The following is a 24069-nucleotide window of genomic DNA, read 5'->3' as shown; positions in this document are numbered from 1 at the left end:
CAGAAAAACTGAAAATTTTCCAGTGGTCTCTTAATTTTTGCCAGAGGTGTGTGTGTGTGTGCGTGTGTGTGTGTGTGTGTGTGTACACTAGCTGTAGTACCCGGGCGTTGCCCGGGATGGTAACTGTCTCTGTCTCTCTCCCAGTGTCTGTGTGTGTGTCGCTGTCTGTCCGTGTCTTTCTTTTAATATAGGTCACTTCCCAACCTTATTGAAAGTGCCAGAACACCACTTTATAACTATAAACAACCAAGAGAATTGTGGTATGATTCCTTTTAATAAAATATAATTTTTATTATTTTTACATTTAAAATTACCAAAGCAATTGAGTCCTCAAGGGGTTAACAGAATTGCATGCAAGGTCATTTACAGTGATTGCGATCAATTAACATTGTATAGTACACACAATAGGATCAATTGAGTTGAAGGTCATTCATATAGAGCTAAAGATGTAATACAATGGAGTATATATCAATTCTCACTGTAATTTCCTATTTTCGCCACTTAATGGTAGTGTGCCCAAACTCACTACTACCTGTAATAAACACCTAGCTGTGTATCATATCCATATTATTATTATGGTATGGAGAAAGCCCTGTATGCATAACTAAGAGCAGTCAATAGTTTGTTATTGGCATATTCACAACCAACCATATGATCACAATTATAGTACAATACTGACCAAATTGCAGCAAGTCCGGATACCCCACCAGTCCCTACGCGCGTTTCACCTCTTCCTCAGGGGACGTATGGTGGACTGTGTGTAGGCCAGGTATATATAGTATGGGAAATTAGTTTAAACTAGGAGAGGATGGACTTCCTATAGACCCATGTGGGTAGTATCCAGCGTTACTATAGGGGAGGCCAGGTGTCAGTCAATATAACGGTGGAGCTCAAAGCACAGACAGCTGTGATCAGCACGTGCATAACATCCGATTGCTACGCCCCCTGACAACAACAAGCAACTCACATGATACAACTTAACCAATGAGATGTCCTTAACAGGGCAGCGGGGAACGCTTTAACATAGACATCTGAGCCGCCAGTAAAAGAGGCAAAGTCAGCCCATCACAGCCGCGTCACAGGACGTGACGTATGTTGTTATGGCAAAGTCAGCCCATCACAACCGCGTCACAGGACGTGACATATGTTGTTATGGCAACATCTGGCGTCTAAATGACGTATGTATGTCTCGGACGTAACTTCGTCCAAAACAGTTACAAACTTATGTTGTGAGGACGTGGTCACATGGGAACCAAGTGACAGTCAATATGACTGCGGAACTCAAGACCAAACAGCTGTAGTCAGCACGTATATAACACCCAATAGCTGCACTCTCTGATAACAACAAACAACTCACGTGATATGGTTAATCCAATGAGATATCTTTGTCAAGGCAGCGGGGGACGCTCGGACGTGAACATCTGACTCGCCAGTGAGAGAGGCCAAATCAGCCCATCCCATCTACGTCACAAGATGTGACGTGTGTAGCTATGGCAACCTCAATAGTTTATTTGGCGTGGAATAACACATATATGTCTTGGACGTAATTACGGCCAAAGCAAGTATTAGCCCATATTACAAAGATGTGGTCACATGAGAGCCACGTATACTCCTATATATATCCAACGGATTACAGCGTCGCATACATGTCTCTAACTGTAGCCCAGTTAAACATCTACATGTTCCAGAGCCGCGCATGCGTCGCAACCATGACCACATAAGATCCTAAACGGGGCTACATATATGTGTTGAATATCCATTATGTTCTGTACAGATTATACACAATATATACACAATATACACAGCTATCTAAGGTTATCCTAATACCGCGAGGTGATTATCTAATCGCAATTTCGACCTATGCATAGACCAAGGCAACAGTGGTGGTACTACCTCACTGAGCGTCCTCAGGTAGCAGCAACACCTCATTGTGCCCATAAAGTTAAATGGCGTGGCAGCCCTAGGAGACTCCAGAACTACCTCCCCCACTCGGTCCAATTGACCGAGTGGGGAAGGCACGTCCAGACTCAACCACAGCTCCACGCACAACCTTAGTCACCCCCCCCATATCCACAATGGAATAGCAATAACCACTTCAATTATGTTACTATGCCTATATACAATAGCAGATAATGCAATATAAATATGGTATGAAATTGCTGTTCTTGATGAAGAAAATTGTGTCCAATCCCTTAATTCACACCGGGTGCGGTTACTTCCTCATAATCCTGATTTAGTCATGATGTTGTAGATTGATCGGGTATCTATAAATCCTTAAACACAGAGATAGGGGAATTAATGCTTATTATTCCATATTTATTAACATAAATTACCAATCAATTCCATAATGCCCAACTCGATATCCGAAGAGGCCTACACATGTTATAAAATAAATAAAATCAACAATAAAATTAAACCCATACAACTTACAAAAAAGAACTAAATCCGAAATGCTCGTTTAATCCTGCAGGAGCAACCGTACCCAATGTATAAATCCACCTGCTTTCTAATTTACTTAAAACAGTGCCCAGATCACCTCTCAAATCAGTTTTTATTTGGTCAATAGCCTTGATTTTTAAAGAGGTAGGGTTAGAATTGTGGTGTAATTTATAGTGCCTCGGCAGAGTCTTGAGATGTTCTGTCTCCTGTGCCGTTTTGGATTTTTTCTATATCTCGTACATGTTCACGTACACGAATTTTTAATTCTCTGCTAGTGAGACCTATATAATATTTGCCACAACCACATTCTGCTTGATACACCACATTTTTAGATGAACAAGTCAAATGTGGTCTGATGACATATTCCTTTCCAAAGAATGTCTTGGATTTGACCATGTTGAGGCACCCCTTACACATCCCACAAGGGAAAAACCCAGGGGATAGTACTCTCTCTTTTCCCGTATGTCTTTGTCTGTCTCTTTGCCCGGCTGTCTCTTTGCCCGGCTGTCTCTTTGCCCGGCTGTCTCTTTGCCCGGCTGTCTCTTTGCCCGGCTGTCTCTTTCCAGGGCTGTCTTTTTCCAGGGCTGTCTTTTTCCAGGGCTGTCTTTTTCCAGGGCTGTCTTTTTCCAGGGCTGTCTTTTTCCAGGGCTGTCTTTTTCCAGGGCTGTCTTTTTCCAGTGCTGTCTCTTTCCGGGTCTGTCTCTTTGCCCGGCTGTCTCTTTCCAGGGCTGTCTTTTCCAGGGCTGTCTCTTTCCCCGTCTGTCTCTTTCCAGGGCTTTCTCTCTCCAGGTTTGTCTCTTTCCACGTCTGTCTCTTTCTGTGTCTGTCTCTTTGTCTCTCTCTCTATCAGTCTCCTTACCAACATCTTATTACCTCACACATAAGCTTGTTATACTAACAGTTTTTTTGGTTCCAATAGCAACCACTGACAGTTGCTATTAATAGCCTGGCTGCAGCTCCCACCTCTATTCCGTTTAATGGAGGCAAGATTTTGTAGAGTAACTGTAAAGCGCAGGGTTACATTTTCTCGTCAGAACATAGTCTATGACTTTCACATGAGTCACATGAGTCGTCTGTGCAAAATTTCGTGATTGTAAATGTGACGCGGTACAAATTCCTTTAGCGGACATACACACATACATACACACACACATACATACACTGAGCTTTATATAATATCTATATATATAATTGCCTTATTCTGTCTGTCTGTCAGTCTGTCTGTCTGGCTCCAAAATTGTGTCCTTACGGTGACACAAAGCTGATTGGCCGCTGGGCTCGCCATGGCCCCGCCCCCCGCACGGATTGGCCGCTCGCCTAGGCTCCGCCCCCCACGGATTGGCCTCTCGCCCCGGCACCCTGCAGGCATTGGCAACTCACCCATGCCCCGCCCCCCTCACGCAATGCACGCTCGCTCTGGCCCCGCCCCCCGCACGCATTCCCCGAACCGACCGACACGGAGCCACGACTCCCAGGTGAGTACTGTACCCCCGGGAGCCCACATCAGCGTACGTTGCCAACCCAGCCGACACATACCCTCGCATTGCTGGGGTTGCCGCCGTATGCTGGTGTGGGCTCCCGTGCGAACGGGGGACGGGATACGCTGGTAACCATGGTAGCATAGTTACCAGCGCATCAAGGTCCTGCAGCGGCGGAACATACATACACGCAAGCAAACATCAGATCACACTCACTCTCACACACACATCACATCGCATCCACACACTCGCAACATCCTGGGATATCGCTTGCTTCTCGGCGGCGATACTGTGCAGTGAACTTCCAGGACCTGCCGGAGGATCACATGGCCAGAAGCATGTGGTATCTCCGGATGTTGTGAGTGTGAGCGCATATGTGCAATATCGTCAATGTGTGTGTGCGTGAGTGTATGCGATCGGGTGTGTGTGAGTGTATGCGATCGGGGGTGTGTGTGTGTGTGTGTATGCGATCAGATCTGTGTCGGCAGAGGAGCACGGCGTGCTGGAGGAGGCTGGGTGGAGAGAGGCTGATCCTGGGGAAGGCTGGGAGGGGGAGGCTGAGAGAAGAGAGGCTGATGCTGGGTGAGGCTGAGGCTGGGGTAGGCTGGGAGGAGAGAGGCTGATGCTAGGGACAGAAAAGGCTGATGCTGGGAGGAGAGAGGCTGATGCTGGGGACAGAAAAGGCTGATGCTGGGAGGAGAGAGGCTGATGCTGGGCTGGGGACAGAAAAGGCTGATGCTGGGAGGAGAGAGGCTGATGCTGGGAGGAGAGAGGCTGATGCTGGGAGGAGAGAGGCTGATTCTGCGGGCAGAGAGGCTGATGCTGGTGCAGCATGGGGGATGGAGCACGATGGGGAGTGCGCAGCATGGGGGATGGAGCACGTTTGGGAGTGCGCAGCATGGGGGATGGACCACGTTTGGGAGTGCGCAGCATGGGGGATGGAGCACGTTTGTTAGTGCGCAGCATGGCGGATGGACCACGTTTGGGAGTGCGCAGCATGGCGGATGGAGCACGTTTGGGAGTGCGCAGCATGGCGGATGGAGCACGTTTGGGAGTGCGCAGCATGGCGGATGGAGCACGTTTGGGAGTGCGCAGCATGGCGGATGGTGCACGTTTGGGAGTGCGCAGCATGGCGGATGGAGCACGTTTGGGAGTGCGCAGCATGGCGGATGGAGCACGTTTGGGAGTGCGCAGCATGGCGGATGGAGCACGTTTGGGAGTGCGCAGCATGGCGGATGGAGCACTTTTGGGAGTGCGCAGCATGGCGGATGGACCACGTTTGGGAGTGCGCAGCATGGCGGATGGACCACGTTTGGGAGTGCGCAGCATGGCGGATGGCGCACGTTTGGGAGTGCGCAGCATGGCGGATGGAGCACGTTTGGGAGTGCGCAGCATGGCGGATGGAGCACGTTTGGGAGTGCGCAGCATGGCGGATGGAGCACGTTTGGGAGTGCGCAGCATGGCGGATGGAGCACGTTTGGGAGTGCGCAGCATGGCGGATGGAGCACGTTTGGGAGTGCGCAGCATGGCGGATGGAGCACGGTTGGCAGTGCGCAGCATGGCGGATGGTGCACGATGGGGAGTGCGCAGCATGGCGGATGGAGCACGTTGGGAGTGCGCAGTATGGCGGATGGAGCACGTTGGGGAGTGCGCAGCATGGCGGATGGAGCACGATGGGGGTGCGCAGCATGGCGGATGGAGCACGTTTGGGAGTGCGCAGCATGGCGGATGGAGCACGTTTGGGAGTGCGCAGCATGGCGGATGGACCACGTTTGGGAGTGCGCAGCATGGCGGATGGAGCACGTTTGGGAGTGCGCAGCATGGCGGATGGAGCACGATGGGGAGTGCGCAGCATGGGGGATGGAGCACGATGGGGGGTGCGCAGCATGGGGGATGGAGCACGATGGGAGGTGCACACCTCCCCCCAACACACACACGCGCACTTCACAACACACACACACTGGGAACCACAAACACCGCCCTACACAGACACCCACACACACCGACAACTCTGCACACACACAACACCCAACACACAAACACCGCGGCATACATAAATATACGCACATACCGCACAACACACACATTGCACAAAACATACCTCCCCCAAAACACACCACACACACACAAACCGCGCAACACACACACACACACACACACACACACACACAACGCTACAGACACACAGCGCTCCACAAACAACGCAACACACATACAACACCGCTCTCACCCCCCGCCACACCCAGACAACACCCAGAACATGTACAGCCCCTACACAAACACTTGGTAAGTACACACAACAACATCTATATATATATAACAAAAATCATACATGGACTACACAATACGTAAATTCTAGAATACCCGATGCGCAGAATCAGGCCACCTTCTAGTATATATATATTTGTGTGTGTGTGTGTGTATATATATATATATATATATATATATATATATATATATATGTATATATGTGCGTGTATGTATATATGTGTGTATATATATATATATATATATATATATATATATATATATATATATATAGTGTGTGTATGCATATGTGTGCGTGTATATATCATATATATATATATATATATATATTAGTCATATGAAAAAGTTTGGGCACCCCTATTAATGTTAACCTTTTTTCTTTATAACAATTTGGGGTTTTGCAACAGCTATTTCAGTTTCATATATCTAATAACTGATGGACTGAGTAATATTTCTGGATTGAAATGAGTATTATTGTACTAACAGAAAATGTGCTATCCGCATTTAAACAAAATTTGACCGGTGGAAAAGTATGGGCACCCTTTATCAATTTCTTGATTTGAACACTCCTAACTACTTTTTACTGACTTACTAAAGCACTAAATTGGTTTTGTAACCTCATTGAGCTTTGAACTTCATAGGCAGATGCATCCAATCATGAGAAAAGGTATTTAAGGTGGCCACTTGCAAGTTGTTCTCCTATTTGAATCTCCTATGAAGAGTGGCATCATGGGCTCCTCAAAACAACTCTCAAATGATCTGAAAACAAAGATTATTCAACATAGTTGTTCAGGGGAAGGATACAAAAAGTTGTCTCAGAGATTTAAACTGTCAGTTTCCACTGTGAGGAACATAGTAAGGAAATGGAAGAAAGAACACAGGTACAGTTCTTGTTAAGCCCAGAAGTGGCAGGCCAAGAAAAATATCAGAAAGGCAGAGAAGAAGAATGGTGAGCACAGTCAAGGACAATCCACAGACCACCTCCAAAGACCTGCAGCATCATCTTGCTGCAGATGGTGTCAATGTGCATCGGTTAACAATACAGCGCACTTTGCACAAGGAGAAGCTGTATGGGAGAGTAATGCGAAAGAAGCCATTTCTGCAAGCACGCCACAAACGAGTCGCCTGAGGTATGCAAAAGCACATTTGGACAAGCCAGTTACATTTTGGAAGAAGGTCCTGTGGACTGATGAAACAAAGATTGAGTTGTTTGGTCATACAAAAAGGCGTTAAGCATGGAGGCAAAAAAACACGGCATTCCAAGAAAAGCACTTGCTACCCACAGTCAAATTTGGTGGAGGTTCCATGATGCTTTGGGGCTGTGTGGCCAATACCGGCATCGGAAATCCTGTTAAAGTTGAGGGTCGCATGGATTCAACTCAGTATCAGGAGATTCTTGACAATAATGTGCAAGAATCAGTGACAAAGTTGAAGTTACGCAGGGGATGGATATTTCAGCAAGACAATGATCCAAAGCACCGCTCCAAATCTACTCAGGCATTCATGCAGAGGAACAATTACAATGTTCTGGAATGGCCATCCCAGTCCCCAGACCTGAATATCATTGAACATCTGTGGGATGATTTGAAGCGTGCTCTCCATGCTCGGCGACCATCAAACTTAACTGAACTGGAATTGTTTTGTAAACAGGAATGGTCAAATATACCTTCATCCAGGATCCAGGAACTCATTAAAAGCTACAAGAAGCGACTAGAGGCTGTTATTTTTGCAAAAGGAGGATCTACAAAATATTAATGTCACTTTTATGTTGAGGTGCCCATACTTTTGCACCGGTCAAATTTTGTTTAAATGCGGATTGCAAATTTTCTGTTAGTACAATAAACCTCATTTCAATCCAGAAATATTACTCAGTCCATCAGTTATTAGATATATGAAACTGAAATAGCTGTTGCAAAAACCCAAATTGTTATAAAGAAAAAAGGTTAACATTAATAGGGGTGCCCAAACTTTTTCATATGACTGTATACAGTACAGACCAAAAGTCTTCTCATTCAAAGAATTTTCTTTATTTTCATGACTCTAAAAATTGTAGATTCACATTGAAGACATCAAAACTATGAATGAAAACATGTGGAATGAAATGCGTAAAAAAGTGTGAAACAACTGAAAATATGTCTTATATTCTAGGTTCTTCAAAGTAGCCACCTTTTGTTTTGATTACTGCTTTGCACACTCATGGCATTCTCTTGATGAGCTTCAAGAGGTAGTCACCGGAAATGGTTTTCCAACAGTCTTGAAGGAGTTCTCAGAGATTCTTAGCACTTGTTGGCCATTTTGCCTTCACTCTGCAGTCCAGCTCACCTCTTGATTGGGTTCAGGTCTGGTGACTGTTGAGACCAGGTCATCTGGCGTAGCACCCCATCACTCTCCTTCTTAGTCAAATAGCCCTTACACAGCCTGGAGGTGTGTTTGGGGTCATTGTCCTGTTGAAAAATAAATGATGGTCCAACTAAACGCAAACCGGATGGAATAGCACGCCGCTGCAAGATGCTGTAGTAGGCATGCTGGTTTAGTATGCCTTCAATTTTCAATAAATCCCCAACAGTGTCACCAGCAAAGCACCCCCACACCATCACACCTCCTCCATGCTGCACGGTGGGAACCAGCCATGTAGATTCCATCCATTCACCTTTTCTACAAAAACATGGTTGTTGGATCCAAAGATCTCAAATTTGGACTCATCAGACCAAAGCACAGATTTCCAGTGGTCTAATGTCCATTCCTTGTGTTCTTTAGCCCAAACAAGTCTCCTCTGCTTGTTGTCTGTTCTTAGCAGTGGTTTCCAAGCAGCTATTCCATGAAGGCCTGCTGCACAAAGTGTGTATGTATGTATGTATGTATATATATATATATGTATATATATATATATATATATATATATATATATATATATATATATATATATATATATATATATATAAAATATATATATAGAGAGAGAGAGATATATATATAAACCTACCATACACTCATTGTGTATAGCTCCATTATCACGGTAGGTGCTATATATAGTTTTCATTACACAGTATTCATTTGTCTATCAGGGACTGGGGCAGAATACTGACAGGGAATGAGTGTGCAGGGGGCGGGGCTAGACACATTCTGCCGGGCGGTGTCAGCTCTCACTGTGAGGTCAAGCATAGGGAGATATCAAGTTTGCTTCAGCTGCATGTAAATAAAGTGGGTTCAGAGAAAAAAAGTGATAATTCAAAATGAACAAAAGTTAGAAATATGGAGCATATAAGGTGTGTATCTGCGCCCTTACTAACCACCATAGAGAGCATGTGGATGCTGCAAGCAGTAACAAACACTCCTGCAAAGTGTCAAACAAGGAATAATATATAAGAGTAAAATCACTGCGCGGATGGCTGTCTTGCTGGGGTCAGATACAAAACAAATGAATTAACAAACAGTGGAGGACCTTAGAAGGTGTATCAAAGTAAACACATATATTTATCAGCAAAGGAAACACTCACTGTCACCATACGTAACCGGAGGTGCAAATCAAGCGGGCTCCATATTAAGGCTGGTTGCAAATTGTTCACTTGCAGGAATACAATTCCAGAACTGTGTCCGAGTGATCTCCAGTTACGGAGTGCTCAGTATAAAATAGATCTGCTTAAACTTGCGCCAACCTCGGTATGGCTCCTCGGTGTAGGGCACTGTGAGGGTCTTTCCCAACACAGTAGAGCGATCCCCCGGTCTGCTGGGCGCGATGCTGCTGCTGGACGCCTCGGCCGAGCCCTCCTGATTTGTTCCTCCGGTTACGTATGGTCACAGTGAGTGTTCCCTTGGCTAACAAATATGTTTACTTTGATACACCTCTCTAAGGTGCTCCACTGTTTAAGTCATTTGTTTTGTGTCTGACCCCAGCAGAAGAGCCATTAGAAATAAAATAAAAATAATAAAGGTGTGTTTTAAATGACAATACAGCATAGATTAGCTTAAGAAAAAAATAATTTGTGACTGGACAACTTCTTTACTTAATAACATTTGCCACATGTATACCTTACAGCAGTATGATTTTTTTGTTAGGCAGTTAGAAGGGTTAAAATTTCAGCATCATTTCATTTTTGCAACAAAATTTACTAAACCAATTTTATAATAGACCCACATCACATTTGAAGTGACTTTGAGGTCCTGTGTACAGTAATTACCCAGAAGTGACAATTCAATTTAAAAACTGCACCCCTCAAAGTACCCAAAACCACATCCAGGAAACGTTATTATAGAGGTGGATCACCTCTTTTAATTATTGGCCACATCGATATTATGTTGAGAAATAGGTTTCTCTCAAATAACTTGTGTTGCCAATAGTGCCTGTGAGTGGCGCTATTGCCTACATGATTCATGACATAATTGTACATCATCTTGCGGAAGCCCCTTCCCGATCATGACGTAAAGTTATATCAAATGTTGTGAAGTGGTTAATATATGTGCTTTTTCTAATAAATATCATATCAATGTTCTCATTTTCTACATTTGAGCTCCGTGCACTTTTTTGAGAATTTGAGGTAACTGTGTTAAACCCTAGACCAAATATTAATAAAGAGTGTATTTTTCAGCAGCCACATACACACCATTATACTAACTATGACTCATTGACTTTTTATGAATAAGTATATTGGGTATGCTACAATCTGAGCAAAGATGCTTGTGACAGATTTTGACGTTGGTGAGCTGAGAGTATCCTCTATTGTATATAAAGGAATTGTAATTTTGTCTGTAATGATAATGAGATTGCGGGAAAGTCATCTGTATAGGACAGGAAGCTTAATACTAGCACAGTATTAGCCTTAGCAGCTAGTGTGTTTAGTTTTTTTAGTTAAATATAGATAGTGATATGGTACATAGAGAACCTATACAGTTTTTCAAATTAAATTTTAACATAAAAACTGATTTAAGCAATAGGTCAATTTGTTCTAACACATTGACTTTTAGCTTCAAATTTACTAAGCATATAAAACAAGATTAATTTGTATTAAATATTGCTTGCTTGTACTCATAGCTAGTGTCATTCCACAGCAAATTCAATAAGAGTAACAATCTTCTAATGGTGCAGATCACAATCACGTGATCTGGTTATGTGTGTGTAAATTTGAACCCTGCAGTTTCAACATCAATACTGATTTATCATATCTTTATCCTAATAACTAGAAGGTGGCCCGATTCTAACGCATCGGGTATTCTAGAATTTACGTATTGTGTAGTTAATGTATGATTTTTGTTATATATACATATATATATATATATATATATATATATATATAAATGTATATTTATATAGATGTTGTGTGTAGTTACCAAGTGTTTGCGTAGGGCGCTGTAAATGTTCTGGGTGTTGTCTGGGTGTGGGGGTGTGTGAGAGCGGTGTTGTATGTGTGTTGCGTTGTGTGTGTTGCGTTGTTTGTGGAGCGCTGTGTGTCTGCAGCATTGTGTGTGTGTGGTGCTGTGTGTGTTGCGCGGTTTGTGTGGGTGTGGAGTGCGTGTGTGTGCTTTGGGGGAGGTATGTTTTGTGCAGTGTGTGTTGCGCGGTATGTGCGTATATTTATGTATGCTGTGGTGTGTGTGTGTGTTGGGTGTTGTGTGTGCGCGGCGTTGTCTGTGTGTGTGTGGGTGTCTTTGTAGGGCGGTGTTTGTGGTTCCCAGTGTGTGTGTGTTGTGCGGTGCGCGTGTGGCGATGTGTGTGTGTGTTTTGGGGGGAGGTGTGCACCCCCATCGTGCTCCATCCCCAATGCTGCGCACCCCCCATCGTGCTCCATACCCCATGCTGCGCACCCCCATTGTGCTCCATCCCCCATGCTGCGCACCCCCCATCATGCTCCTTCCCCCATGCTGCGCATCCCCATCGTGCTCCATCCCCCATTCTGCGCACCCCCCATTGTGCTCCATCCCCCATGCTGCGCACCCCCATCGTGCTCCATCCCCCATGCTCTGCACCCCCCATCGTGCTCCATCCCCCATGCTGCGCACCCCCATTGTGCTCCATCCCCCATACTGCGCACCCCCCATCGTGTTCCATCCCCCATGCTGCGCACCCCCCATCGTGCTTCATCCCCCGTGCTGCGCACCCCCTATCGTGCTCCATTCCCCATGCTGCACACCCCCCATCGTGCTCCATCCCCCATGCTGCGCACCCCCCATCGTGCTCCATCCGACATGCTGCGCACCCCCCATCGTGCTCCATCCGACATGCTGCGCACCCCCCATCGTGCTCCATCCCCCATGCTGCGCACCCCCATTGTGCTCCATCCCCCATACTGCGCACCCCCCATCGTGTTCCATCCCCCATGCTGCGCACCGCCCATCGTGTTCCATCCCCCATGCTGCGCACCCCCCATCGTGCTTCATCCCCCGTGCTGCGCACCCCCCATCGTGCTCCATCCCCCATGCTGCGCACCCCCCATCATGCTCCATCCCCCATGCTGCGCACCCCCTATTGTACTCCAACCCCCATGCTGCGCACCCCCTATCGTGCTCTATTCCCCATGCTGCGCACCCCCCATCGTGCTCCATCCCTCATGCTGCGCACCCCCCATCGTGCTCCATCCGACATGCTGCGCACCCCCCATCGTGCTCCATCCGACATGCTGCGCACCCCCCATCGTGCTCCATCCCCCATGCTGCGCACCCCCCATCGTGCTCCATCCCCCATGCTGGGGCCGCCGGGGGCGGGTCCAAGCGTGGCAACGTGTGCCAGGGGCGGGGCTGAGCGGGCGAGGCATCAGCGTATGCCGGCTCCCTGCACATGTGTACCGGGAGCCGGTGTACGCTGGTAACCATGATACACATCGGGTAACTAAGGGAAGCGCTTCCTATAGTTATGCGATGTGTATCATGGTTACCAGCGTACACCGGCTCCGTCACGATCCTAGCATCGCAAGGTTATGTCCGCCGGGGGCGGGGCCGAGTGTGCCAACGTGTGGCGGGGGCGAGCGGGCGAGGCGTCAGCGTATGCCGGCTCCCTGCACATGTGTACCGGGAGCCAGTGTACGCTGGAGCTGGCGATGCGTGCGGAGGGCCGGGGCGGACGGCTAATCCATGCGGGGGGCGGGGCCAGGCCGAGGCGAGCGGCCAATCCGTGGGGGGGGGGGCCAGGCCGAGCCCAGCGGCCAATTTGACAGTTGTTACTCTAACGACACTGTCACGGTGACACAATGTCACGGTGACACAATTTTGGAGCAAGACAGACAGACAGATTAAGGCAATTATATATATATATATATAGATGATCTAGAAGTTCACTATTTCTATTAAAGGGGTTTACCCACAAAGTATATTTTAACTAATAGACCTTGGATTAATAATAGGTCTGGATGTGTTAAACAATATTCCCGTGCTGTGATACTGTATAGTGTTATTTGCTTTGTCTGATCATGTAGAGCTGCTCCCAGTTCATGGTCGGCACATACCACAATTCCTGGATTGGAAAGGAAGCAAAAGTCACTTATGTTAAGTGAGTAAACAGACAAACAGCAGCGGCTCGCAGCTGCTACTTTCTCAGGTAAAAAAAACCCGCCATGCCGGTTTTATCATAGGAGTGAGTGTGCCTGCTGCGTCTCCAGCCCTCTGAGCTCATCATAAATCAAGTCAGTGACTTATCACAGAATTGATTTGTTGATGTTGAAGCAGCAGAAATACTCCTGTGATAAAACAGACAGGCAGGGGAATGTGTTCTTTCACACATACAGCTGTGAACTCCTACAGTGTCGTCTGTTTTCTCACTTATCCTAAGTGACTTATGCTTCCCTCCTGCAGCTGCTGTATGTGTTGACCATAAGGCTACATTCACATGACCTTTCCATTTTTGCGGTCCGCAAAAAATGGTCAGTTTTTTTCACGGATACATCCGTGTGACATCCGTTCTGTTCCGTATGCGGTTCGTGTGTCATCCGTGTGTCTTCTGTTTTTTTTGCGGACGGCAAAAAACGGAAGCAGCTACAAAGATAAATAGATGGTTAGATATAGAGATGGGTAGATAGATACAGAGAGAGGGATTGAATAATGAATGAATAGATAGATGAGAAAGACATATATAATGTCCTACCCCCCTGCATATTGTAAGCTGGCACCCTTTAGTGACTTTCATGTGGCACTAAAGGGTGCTTAGCCTTATATTTAGCTAATAAATAAATGATTTAAAAAAAAAAAAGACGACGTGAGGTCCCCCCTATCTTTTGTAGCTAGCTAGGGTAAAGCAGACGGCGGCAGACCACAGCTGGCAGCTTCATCTTGGCTGGTAATCAAAAACAGAGGGCACCCCACACTGTTTTTTAAATTAAATAAATAATTTAAAACACGGGGTCCCCCCCAAATTGGATCACCAGCCAAGGTAAAACGGACAGCTGGGGTCTGGTATTCTCAGACTAGGGAGGACCACTGTTATTGGACACTCCCCAGCCTAAAAATAGCAGGCTACAGCCGCCCCAGAAGTGGCGCATCCATTAGATGTGCCAATCCTGGCGCTTTTTCCCAACTCATCCCGTTGCCCTGGTGCGGTGGCAAACAGGGTGATATATGGGGTTGATGCCAGATGTGTAATGTCACCTGGCATCAAGCCCTGGGGTTAGTGATGTCACGCGTCTATCATATACCCGACATCACCAACCCAGTCAGTAATAATAAAAAAAAAATAGACAACAAAAAAAGTTTTACTTGAAAAAACACTCCCCAAAACATTCCCTCTTTCACCAATTTATTGAAAAGAACAATCAAATCCGGGTCCGGCGTAATCCAATAAGGGGGTCCCACGACGATCCAGACCATAGTCACTGTCCCAGTCAATGAAGAACAGAATGTTCCCCATTGGTTGGAAGAGCAGTGCAGTGACCTGAGCTAACATCAGTAGGTCAGCCCAGGTCACTGCAGGGGATGGTGAGCGCTGCTGTCAGGAGGTTGGATGAGATCATTACCTGCTGTGATGACCTGCTGTGACGATCTCCTGCAAACCTGACGTCAGCGCTGTCACTGACTTCTATGCCCACCGCGTTCTCAGCAGTATCGCGGGAGCCCGTGACGTCACCACTAGTGACAGTCTCGGGCCGCCCGCGAGACTTGATGTGAGAACGCGGCGGGCATAGAAGGCAGTGACAGATCTGACGTCAGGAGTGCCAGAGATCGTCACAGCAGGTAATGATCTCATCCAACCTCCTGACAGCAGCGCTAGTCATCCTCGCGGCTGCACGCACTGCAGTGTGAGAAGCTGCTGATACTGCAGTGCGGGCAGACACTGGCATACTGCAGTGCGGGCAGCTGCGTGGCTGGAGCGGGACACAGACTGCAGGGGCACCCGACTGAGGTCACACGGAAGTGCTTCTGTGTGGCTTCCAGGGATTTTGCAGGCCCATTGACTTGTATTGAGTCATGGTCCGTTATTACGGAACAGAATAGGACATGTTCCATAATAACGGAACGGACATACGGCATCCGATGTGTTTTTTTGTAGGATCGGATGCACGCGGAGGTTTTTCCGTGTGCCGTCTGATCCTACACAAAAGTCATTGAAAAGATGGTCCTTTCCATAGGTCCACAAAAAAACAGGAACTGACCAGGACAGACGGAACGGTCATGTGAATGAGCCCTAAACTAGAGCATTTGTGCATGTTTGAATGTCGGACACCGCAAATAACACGGGAAGATTTTTAGTAACATGTTACTGCTCCACGATCTGTTGATTTAAAATGTACTTTGTTTCTTTGGACAATCCCTTTTAAGTCCTGCTTAAAATTTCTTAATCAACTGGGCAACTCAAAATGCTTGTCTTTATAAAAATATTCACTCCAGTTCCCTCTTTAGATATATTAAAGTGGTTGTTTAACCCCTTAACGACCGCAGGCAGTAATATTACGTCCTAGCGGTCATAGTGTTACTGCCCGCGGTCTGCTGCAGCAATCGGCGCACATCTCAGCTGTTTTTCACAACTGAGATGTGTGCCTGCTAGGCATGAGCAAAATCGTTATCTGCCCGTGCCGTTTAACTCCTTAAATAGCGCTGTCAATATGTGACAGCGCCATTATAGTGGCATCGGTGGTAAACATTTACTTACCGGCCGATACAGGAAGTCACGTGATCACGTGACTTCCGGTGGTTCTCATGGTAGTACAGGGTAATGTGATGACTCCTGTAGCTCTCATGACTCACTTTCAGTTTCACCCGGCCGAGAGCTGAGTGAGACATGAAACGAGTATATCTGCTCCTCTCAGCTCTGTAGCTGTGATCAGCAGATAGGGCAGAGCGATAGGATTGCTGATCCATATAGTCCCCTAGAGAAACTAGTAAAATAAAAAAAAAAAAAGTTTTAAAAAATAAAATGACAGATCTATCAAAATATGAAATCAATTAATCTGATCGGTAAACGGCACAGTGGCAAAAAAAAATCTAAACACCAAAATTACGTTTTTGGTCACCACAAAATTTACGCTAAATGCAATAAGAGGCAATCAAAACGTAGCATCTGTGCAAAAATACTATTAAAAACGTCAGCCTGAGACACAAAAAATAAGCCGTCACTGAGCCATAGACCCCGAAAAATGAGAACGCTACGGGTCACAGAATATGGCGTAAAACGTGTCACTTTTTTCGGACAAATTGCTGATTATTTTTAACCTCTTAGATAAAAGTAAACCTATATATGTTTGGCGTCTACGAACTCGCACTGACCTCAGGCATCACACGCACACATCAGTTAACTATATACTGAACACAGTGAATAAAATATCTCAAAAACAATAGTACTATCGCACTTTTTTTCCAATTTTTCCGCATTTGGAATTTTGTTGCAGTTTTCCAGTACAGTATATGGTAAAACAAATGGTTTCATTTCAAAGTACTGCAAAAAATGAGCCCTCACATAACCATATTGCTTGAAAAATAATAAGGTTACGTGTCTCGGAAGAAGAATGGCAAAAAAAATCCTGAAAGCGAAAAATCAGCCGGGGTTAAATGTATAAAACAATTTAAAGAAATACCTATCCCCACCCACACAGATTCCAGTGGGTTGCACTACAGCAAGTGCATGGTTAGGTCCTTTTTACCATGTTGTATTCACTCTACCCATGACTTGATGTTCACCAAACTGTCCATGTATCCTCCTAGTGTCAGAAGCATTCTGATGAATGTGGCCAGAAAAACCTCTTGGGCCACTGAATTATCTTCAAAATACATTACGTTATGTTGACGAAATTACTAGACCTGTGAATACTTACTGGAGTATTTAATTTATTGAAATCTTTTTTTTTTTTTTTTTCTAGGTAACCACTGCAAAATAACAAATCTTCTAGCTGGAGAAGCCGTGCTGGTCTACAGCAAATTTAAACTGGCATAGTTTACTGAAGGTTATTCTAATGTTAAATAATATTTAGCTACATTGTATACAATGTATCTGTGCAGAAAACGTTAAAGTTGGTTGTTCTGTTATACAACATTGGATTCTTATACATAATACAGATTATGTAATTTAAAGGGAATCTGACAGCAGGTTTTTGCTATCTCAGAGCACCGTGATGTAGTGACAGAGACCCTGATTCCAGCAATGTGTCACTTACAAGGCTGTATTTAGCCATTTCAATACAATCAGTGTTTTATCAGCAGGAGATTACCCTACAGGGCAGCTGGCCTGGACCTGTTAATTCAATCATACCCATAGCACTGATTAGCAGTTTTCTGTTGCTGTACATTGTACACAGGAATCTGCAAAGGATTACATAGTCCTCAATATCTGAGCTCTGCTATGACTGTAATAGAGAAAACCATGATTCTATGAAACCTGCCGCACCTAGGAAACTAAGTGATACATTGCTGGAATCAGGGTCTCTGTCCCTACCTCATGCTGCTGTCAAATCATATAGCAAGAACTTGCTGACAGATTCCCGTTAGTGTAACCATGCAAATAATGTTAATATTGTTCTGAAAAAAAGTTTTATATTTGTAAATTTGTAATGTACAAATAAAAGTAGTTGTAATGTTTTTTTGTTCTTATTTTCTCTAACGTACCCTACAATGAATCTCCACAACCCACCTATGCGTACGTGTGTGTTTGAACATACAGGGCTTATACAATGGAAGGGCAAAGCAAACCACTTGTTAGAATGTAATCCAAAAGAAATGAATTATTAGAATACGCCATTGATGTTCTCCCACTCTTAGGCACAAAGGGACACATGAACCATACAGTGATGACACGCTGATGGCAAAAAGGGACACAGGAACCGTACAGTGATGACACGCTGATGGTAAAAAGGGACACAGGAACCGTACAGTGATGACACGCTGATGGCAAAAAGGGACACATGAACCATACAGTGATGACACGCTGATGGTAAAAAGGGACACATGAACCATACAGTGATGACACGCTGATGGTAAAAAGGGACACAGGAACCGTACAGTGATGACACGCTGATGGCAAAAAGGGACACAGGAACCGTACAGTGATGACACGCTGATGGCAAAAAGGGACACAGGAACCGTACAATGATGGCAAAAAGGGACACATGAAAAATACAGTGATGACACGCTGATGGTAAAAAGGGACACATGAAAAATACAGTGATGACACGCTGATGGTAAAAAGGGACACATGAAAAATACAGTGATGACACGCTGATGGTAAAAAGGGACACATGAAAAATACAGTGACACGCGGATGGAAAAAAGGGACACTGGAACCGTACAGTGATGACACTGAAGGAAAACATTGATTTTAGTGAAACCATTTTTTTCACATACATGTTTAAATATGGAAGCGTGAATGAAACCTTAGACAAATCCAGACAATCTCATATTTCTGTACCTTCTTCTAATATACTAGGTAGATTGTCCAGGACTGTATTTGGTGTTCATGCTGCCCTTAAAAAATTGTTTAAAAGAACTGAAGTCCAGTATCAGTGGTTGATACGTTTTAATGGCTAACTGAAAAGATGGTAATAATAGCAAGCTTTCGAGACTACTCAGGTCTCTTCTTCAGGCTCAATATAACACAAAATCTGAAGTCACATATTTATACACAACAGGACATAGAATGGGGCAGTAAATAAAACAAGTTAGGCTGCTTTCACACTACGTTTTTTTAGCATGCGTCATGAACGTTTTTTTGCTGCAAAAGCGGATCCTGTTTTTGCAAAGAAACACGTATGCAAACGCATGTGTTATTTTGCAGGATCCTGTCACTTTAAGTTTATGGGCGGGCATTGGAGTCATGTGATCGGGAGTGAGGGGAACTGAACGTGAAAGACTGGGAGCCGACATCTGACAGCTGTGGAGGCTCGTAACCAAGGTAAACATCGGGTATACTTGCTTGGATATTTACATTGGTTACGAGCGTCTGCAGCTGCTAGGAGCCGGTTCCCTGCACACGTAACCAAGATAAACATCGGGTAACTAAGACTGCGGTTACCCGATGTTTACCTTGGTTACGAGCGTCCTCCGCTCTCAGGCGGGGGAGAGTGGAGAGAGAGGGAGGGAGGGAGAGACTGATCACGCGAGGCAGGTTTCTGGGCATGCTCAGTAGAGCAAGCAGGATCCTGTCTATCAGCATGCCAGCGTTCACTTGCGTTTGCATGCTGTTTAGTCAGGATCCAGCAATTTGCAGTATTTGGACGCAGCTCAAAAACGCTAAAAGTAGCGTTTTTGAAAAAAGTTAAAAAAAACTGCAAGTCGCTGGATCCTCACTATAACGCACGCAAACGCAGGTGAACGCATGTTGACGCGAGTCCATTGCAAATGCATTGAAATGAAAACGCATTTGCACTGGATCCGTTTTTGCGTTAAAAAAACGTTCATGACGGATGTTAAGTAAACGTAGTGTGAAAGCAGCCTTATGTGAAGCAGATACCAGCATGCTGCCCTTGGCACTTTAACCTTTATGACCTTGTGATTATCTCTTTTTGTGCTTACGTTTTTATCTTCTCTTTTTCCAAGAGTTATAACCTTTTAGATTTTTTCGCCAACATAGCTGTACTTTGCAGTCACACCATTCATTTTGCGACATAGTGTACTGTAAAATGGGAAAAAAATTACAAGTGCAGTGAAATTGCAAAAAAAATACCATATTCATATAGCTTCGTATATACATGAGCCCCCACATACGCTCCTATATACATGAGCCCTCACATAGGCTCCTGTATTAATGAGCCCCACATAGCTTCCTATATACATTAGCCCCCACATAGTCTCCTATATACGTGAGCCCTCACATAGCCTCCTATATACGTGAGCCCCCACATAGCCTCCTATATACATGAGCTCCCACATGGTCTGCTGTATACATGAACCCAACATAGCCTCCTATGTATATGAGACCACATAGTCTCCTATATACTTCAAGACCCCCACATAGCCTCCAATATTCATGAGCCCCACATAGCATCCTATATACTTTATGACCCCCACATAGCCTCCTATATTCATGAGCCCCAGATGGCCTCTGATATACTGTATGAACCCTACATAGCTTCCTACATTCATGAGCCCCACATAGCCTCCTATATACCCTATGAGCCCCATATAGACACCTATGTACCCCATAAGCCCCACATAGCCCCTATATACAGTATGCGCTCATACACATATGAAAAAAACACGTACTTCCCTCTCTCCAGTTCCCCCACCGCTCTGCTGCACTGACCCTTTACACAGCTGTCTGACACACTGATTAGTGTAAGAAAGGGCCGGCGGCCCCTCCTCCACCAATTCATTCACCTTTTTCTGCATCCTGCAGATAGCGGTAACATAGGACAGTAGGCGGAGGGCAAGGTGCCGTCCACTGTTTTGAACCCTTTGGCTGTCTCGGTTCGCGGGCTGGACTGGAACAGCTAGATGGCCAGCATTCCGCGCTTTGCCAAGCCCTGGTCTAAGGTATATTGGAGCACAGCTAATCCACTGACAGATGCTGCTCTTTCTCAATGCCCGGTCTGCTGTTATTATATAGTGGGGGTAATTAATCATGTAGCTATCTTCTACTGCGAAAATCCCAGGAAGTTCTAAGTCCTTTTCTTTATTTGAGTAATGCTTATAGTCATAGGGAGGGATTATTAGAGAGGAGTCAACAAGGAGCAGAGGTGGTACTTTTAATATAAGTGTGCCAACCGCTACCGCTAGGCAGGACTTCAAGAAATATTTTAGGAGCACAATAGAGCCAGATGAAATGGGGGCACACGCCCTTCATCAGATTTGTACTATTCTAAAGGGGGCTTTACACGCAGCAATATCACTAGCGATATCGCTGGTGAAAGCACCCGCCCCCGTCGTTTCTGCACCACGGGCAAATCGCTGCCCGTGGCGCACAATATCGTTAGGAGCCGTCACACGGACTTACCTGCATAGCGACGTCACTGTTGCCGGCAAACCGCCTCCTTTCTATGGGGGCGGTTCGTGCGGCGTCACAGCGTCGTCACTAAGCGGCCGCCCAATAGAAGCGGAGGGGAGGAGATGAGCGGCCGTAACATCCCGTCCACCTCCTTCCTTCCTAATTGCCGGCGGCCGCAGGTAAGCTGTAGTTCGTCGTTCCCGAGGTGTCACACGTAGCGATGTGCACTGCCTCGGGAACGGCGAACAACCTGCATCCTCAACAATCAACGATTTTTAGAAAACGAACGACGAGTCAACGATGGATGGTTTGGTGAGTATTTTCCATCGTTAGCGGTCGCTCGTACGTGTTACACGCAACAACGTCGCTGACGATGCCGGATGTGCGTCACGGAATCCGTGACCCCGGCGATATATCGTTAGATAAGGCCCCGTTACACGCAGCGACATAACTCTTCCTAATCTCTTCTCTCTTTCCCTTCCTTGTCTTTGGGGCCTTACTGTCCATACCACAGGTGGGCAATTCATTTTTCTGAGGGGCTACAAGAGAGACAGTGACTGCTGTGGGGGCTGATGCAATATGCTGAAAAGAATTGTGCTCAATATTAATATTAACAATAATTATTTTATATTAATATTTGTATTTACTGTCAAGTAGAATTACAAATGAGAACACTATCACTATACACAGTATAATGCCACACACATCCCTTGTATACATTATAAGCCTCCACACAGCCCCCTATATACAGTATGAGCCTCCACATAGCCCCTCTATATACAATATGAGCACCCACAGTCTGCCTATATAAACTATGAATCCCCACACAGTTCCACTATATACAGTATTGTCACGCCTTCATACTTACAGCGTGCAGCGTACTGTACATGGCCAGCTTCCCCTAATGGGAGGTCTTTTGGGGTGCGGCATTGTAGTACTCCCAGCCCTGCTGTATCCTCCTGTTTGGAGACTCTCCACATGGCTATAGGGAGGCACGCCCAGAATTTGCTGGAATTTCTATCATTGTGGCCAGCAGAGTTCTGCTTCCCTGGCCAATTCCCTAGTAGTATGTGCCTTATTAGACTGGTCCTACCTCCACTCTGGTTTCTGACCTTTAGCGTATGTGCCCACGATAAATTAATATGAATCCTCACAAAGTCTCACTTTAGACAGCATGAATCCCTACAGAATGTGTGACCCTCACATAGCCCCCTTTATATAGTAAGAGCTCTCACATAGCCCCCTATGTACAGTATGTGACCCTACATAGCCCCCTATATATGGTATGAATCACCACACAGTCCCTCTATATGCAGTATGAATTGTCACACAATCCCCTTTTATACAGTATGAGCCCTACAAAGCCCCACTATATGTAGTGAGCCCTCACATAGCCTCTATAGAAAGTATCAGTGGTCACATTGCTCCCTATATGATGTATAAGCCAGCCTCCTTCTAGCTTCTATAAATAGAGTATGAGCCATCACATAGTCCCCTATATATACGCACACATGCCATACACATATAAAAAAAAGAAAAACCCATACCTTGCTCCCATTACCCCAACACTCTACTCCGGTCTCTGTTGCACCGAATACACACAGCAGATGTGATGAAGTGATGTTATCGCAGCTGCTGTCTCATTCACACACACAGATCTGTGGAAGGAGAATTCACCATTATCTACATCCAGATAATGCATATAGCAGTAATATCGGGCCAGGGAGGCCACAAAACGGCCTGTGGGCCACTGTGTTCAATCCCTCGGCTGTTTCAGCCCACTGGCTAGATTGAAACAGCCAGAGTGCCAGATGTGGCCCATGAGCCGCACTTTGCCAAGGTCTGGTTCAGAGTATTCCTTTTAAGGTGGCTTGGATACATTCAGGGACCTACACCCATATGCTACCTCTTTACATACCTACCAGCTGTTTGGTTCTTTACCATATATATTAATCCTTAACCTTGTGGGGAGTTTTAGATCTTATTAATAAAAGCTAGGTTGCGGATGAAATTTATGGCAGTTGCTTGAAATCTCACACAGATTGGGGGATGCCCAGGCAGCCTTCAGTGACGGTGATAACTCAAGAACCTGACTTTATTCTATTGTACCTCAAATGGAGACAGCAGACAAGAATGGGGACGTATCAGGAGGTAAGCAGCGTCCTTGCCACCTCCTCACTGAGCACTGCAGAAACCTCAGGTCGTAGGTATAGACAGGAGCCTTAATTCACCTTCAAGAAGCCGATGATGTCTCATCTCCTGGACTCCTGGCCTGTCAACAAGTTCCTGTGTCCGCAATACCATGATGTCACGATGTGACTGCAGGATAGCGAGGGACAAGGGGCTCCTATACTGTCCCTAACTGTAGGGTACCCTATTCCTGATCTTCGGATAACTCCTGAAGATGGAGATGTTGGAGTCCCGTGCCTTACTATTCTCCTGACCAGATCTAATCTGTTACGCCCCCCAGGGAAGGTAGGGGCAGGAATGTGATGGAAACAGATTAAGACAGAGGAAAACCAAAGCTCAGACACACTGCAAACTCACAGGAATAAACAG

General features: G+C 45.7%; 1 protein-coding gene across 8 annotated transcripts in view; it reads left to right on the top strand.

Annotated features, from left to right (window-relative positions):
* LOC142289835 (uncharacterized) overlaps positions 1–18159 on the top strand; it is a 232811-nt gene extending 214652 nt beyond the window's left edge. For all 8 annotated transcript variants that reach the window (XM_075333765.1, XM_075333770.1, XM_075333762.1 and 5 more), the window contains one exon: positions 17456–18159. In XM_075333765.1, coding sequence (XP_075189880.1) covers positions 17456–17529 — 74 coding nt within the window. In that variant the 3' untranslated portion in view covers positions 17530–18159. The remainder of the gene's footprint in view (positions 1–17455) is intronic.
* The last annotated feature ends 5910 nt before the right edge of the window (positions 18160–24069 follow it).

The sequence above is a fragment of the Anomaloglossus baeobatrachus genome, chromosome 2 (genome assembly GCF_048569485.1).
Source record: "Anomaloglossus baeobatrachus isolate aAnoBae1 chromosome 2, aAnoBae1.hap1, whole genome shotgun sequence".
Lineage (NCBI taxonomy): Eukaryota > Metazoa > Chordata > Amphibia > Anura > Aromobatidae > Anomaloglossus > Anomaloglossus baeobatrachus.
The sequence above is the reverse complement of the archived record's forward strand: the minus strand, read 5'-3'. Positions and strand labels throughout refer to the sequence as shown.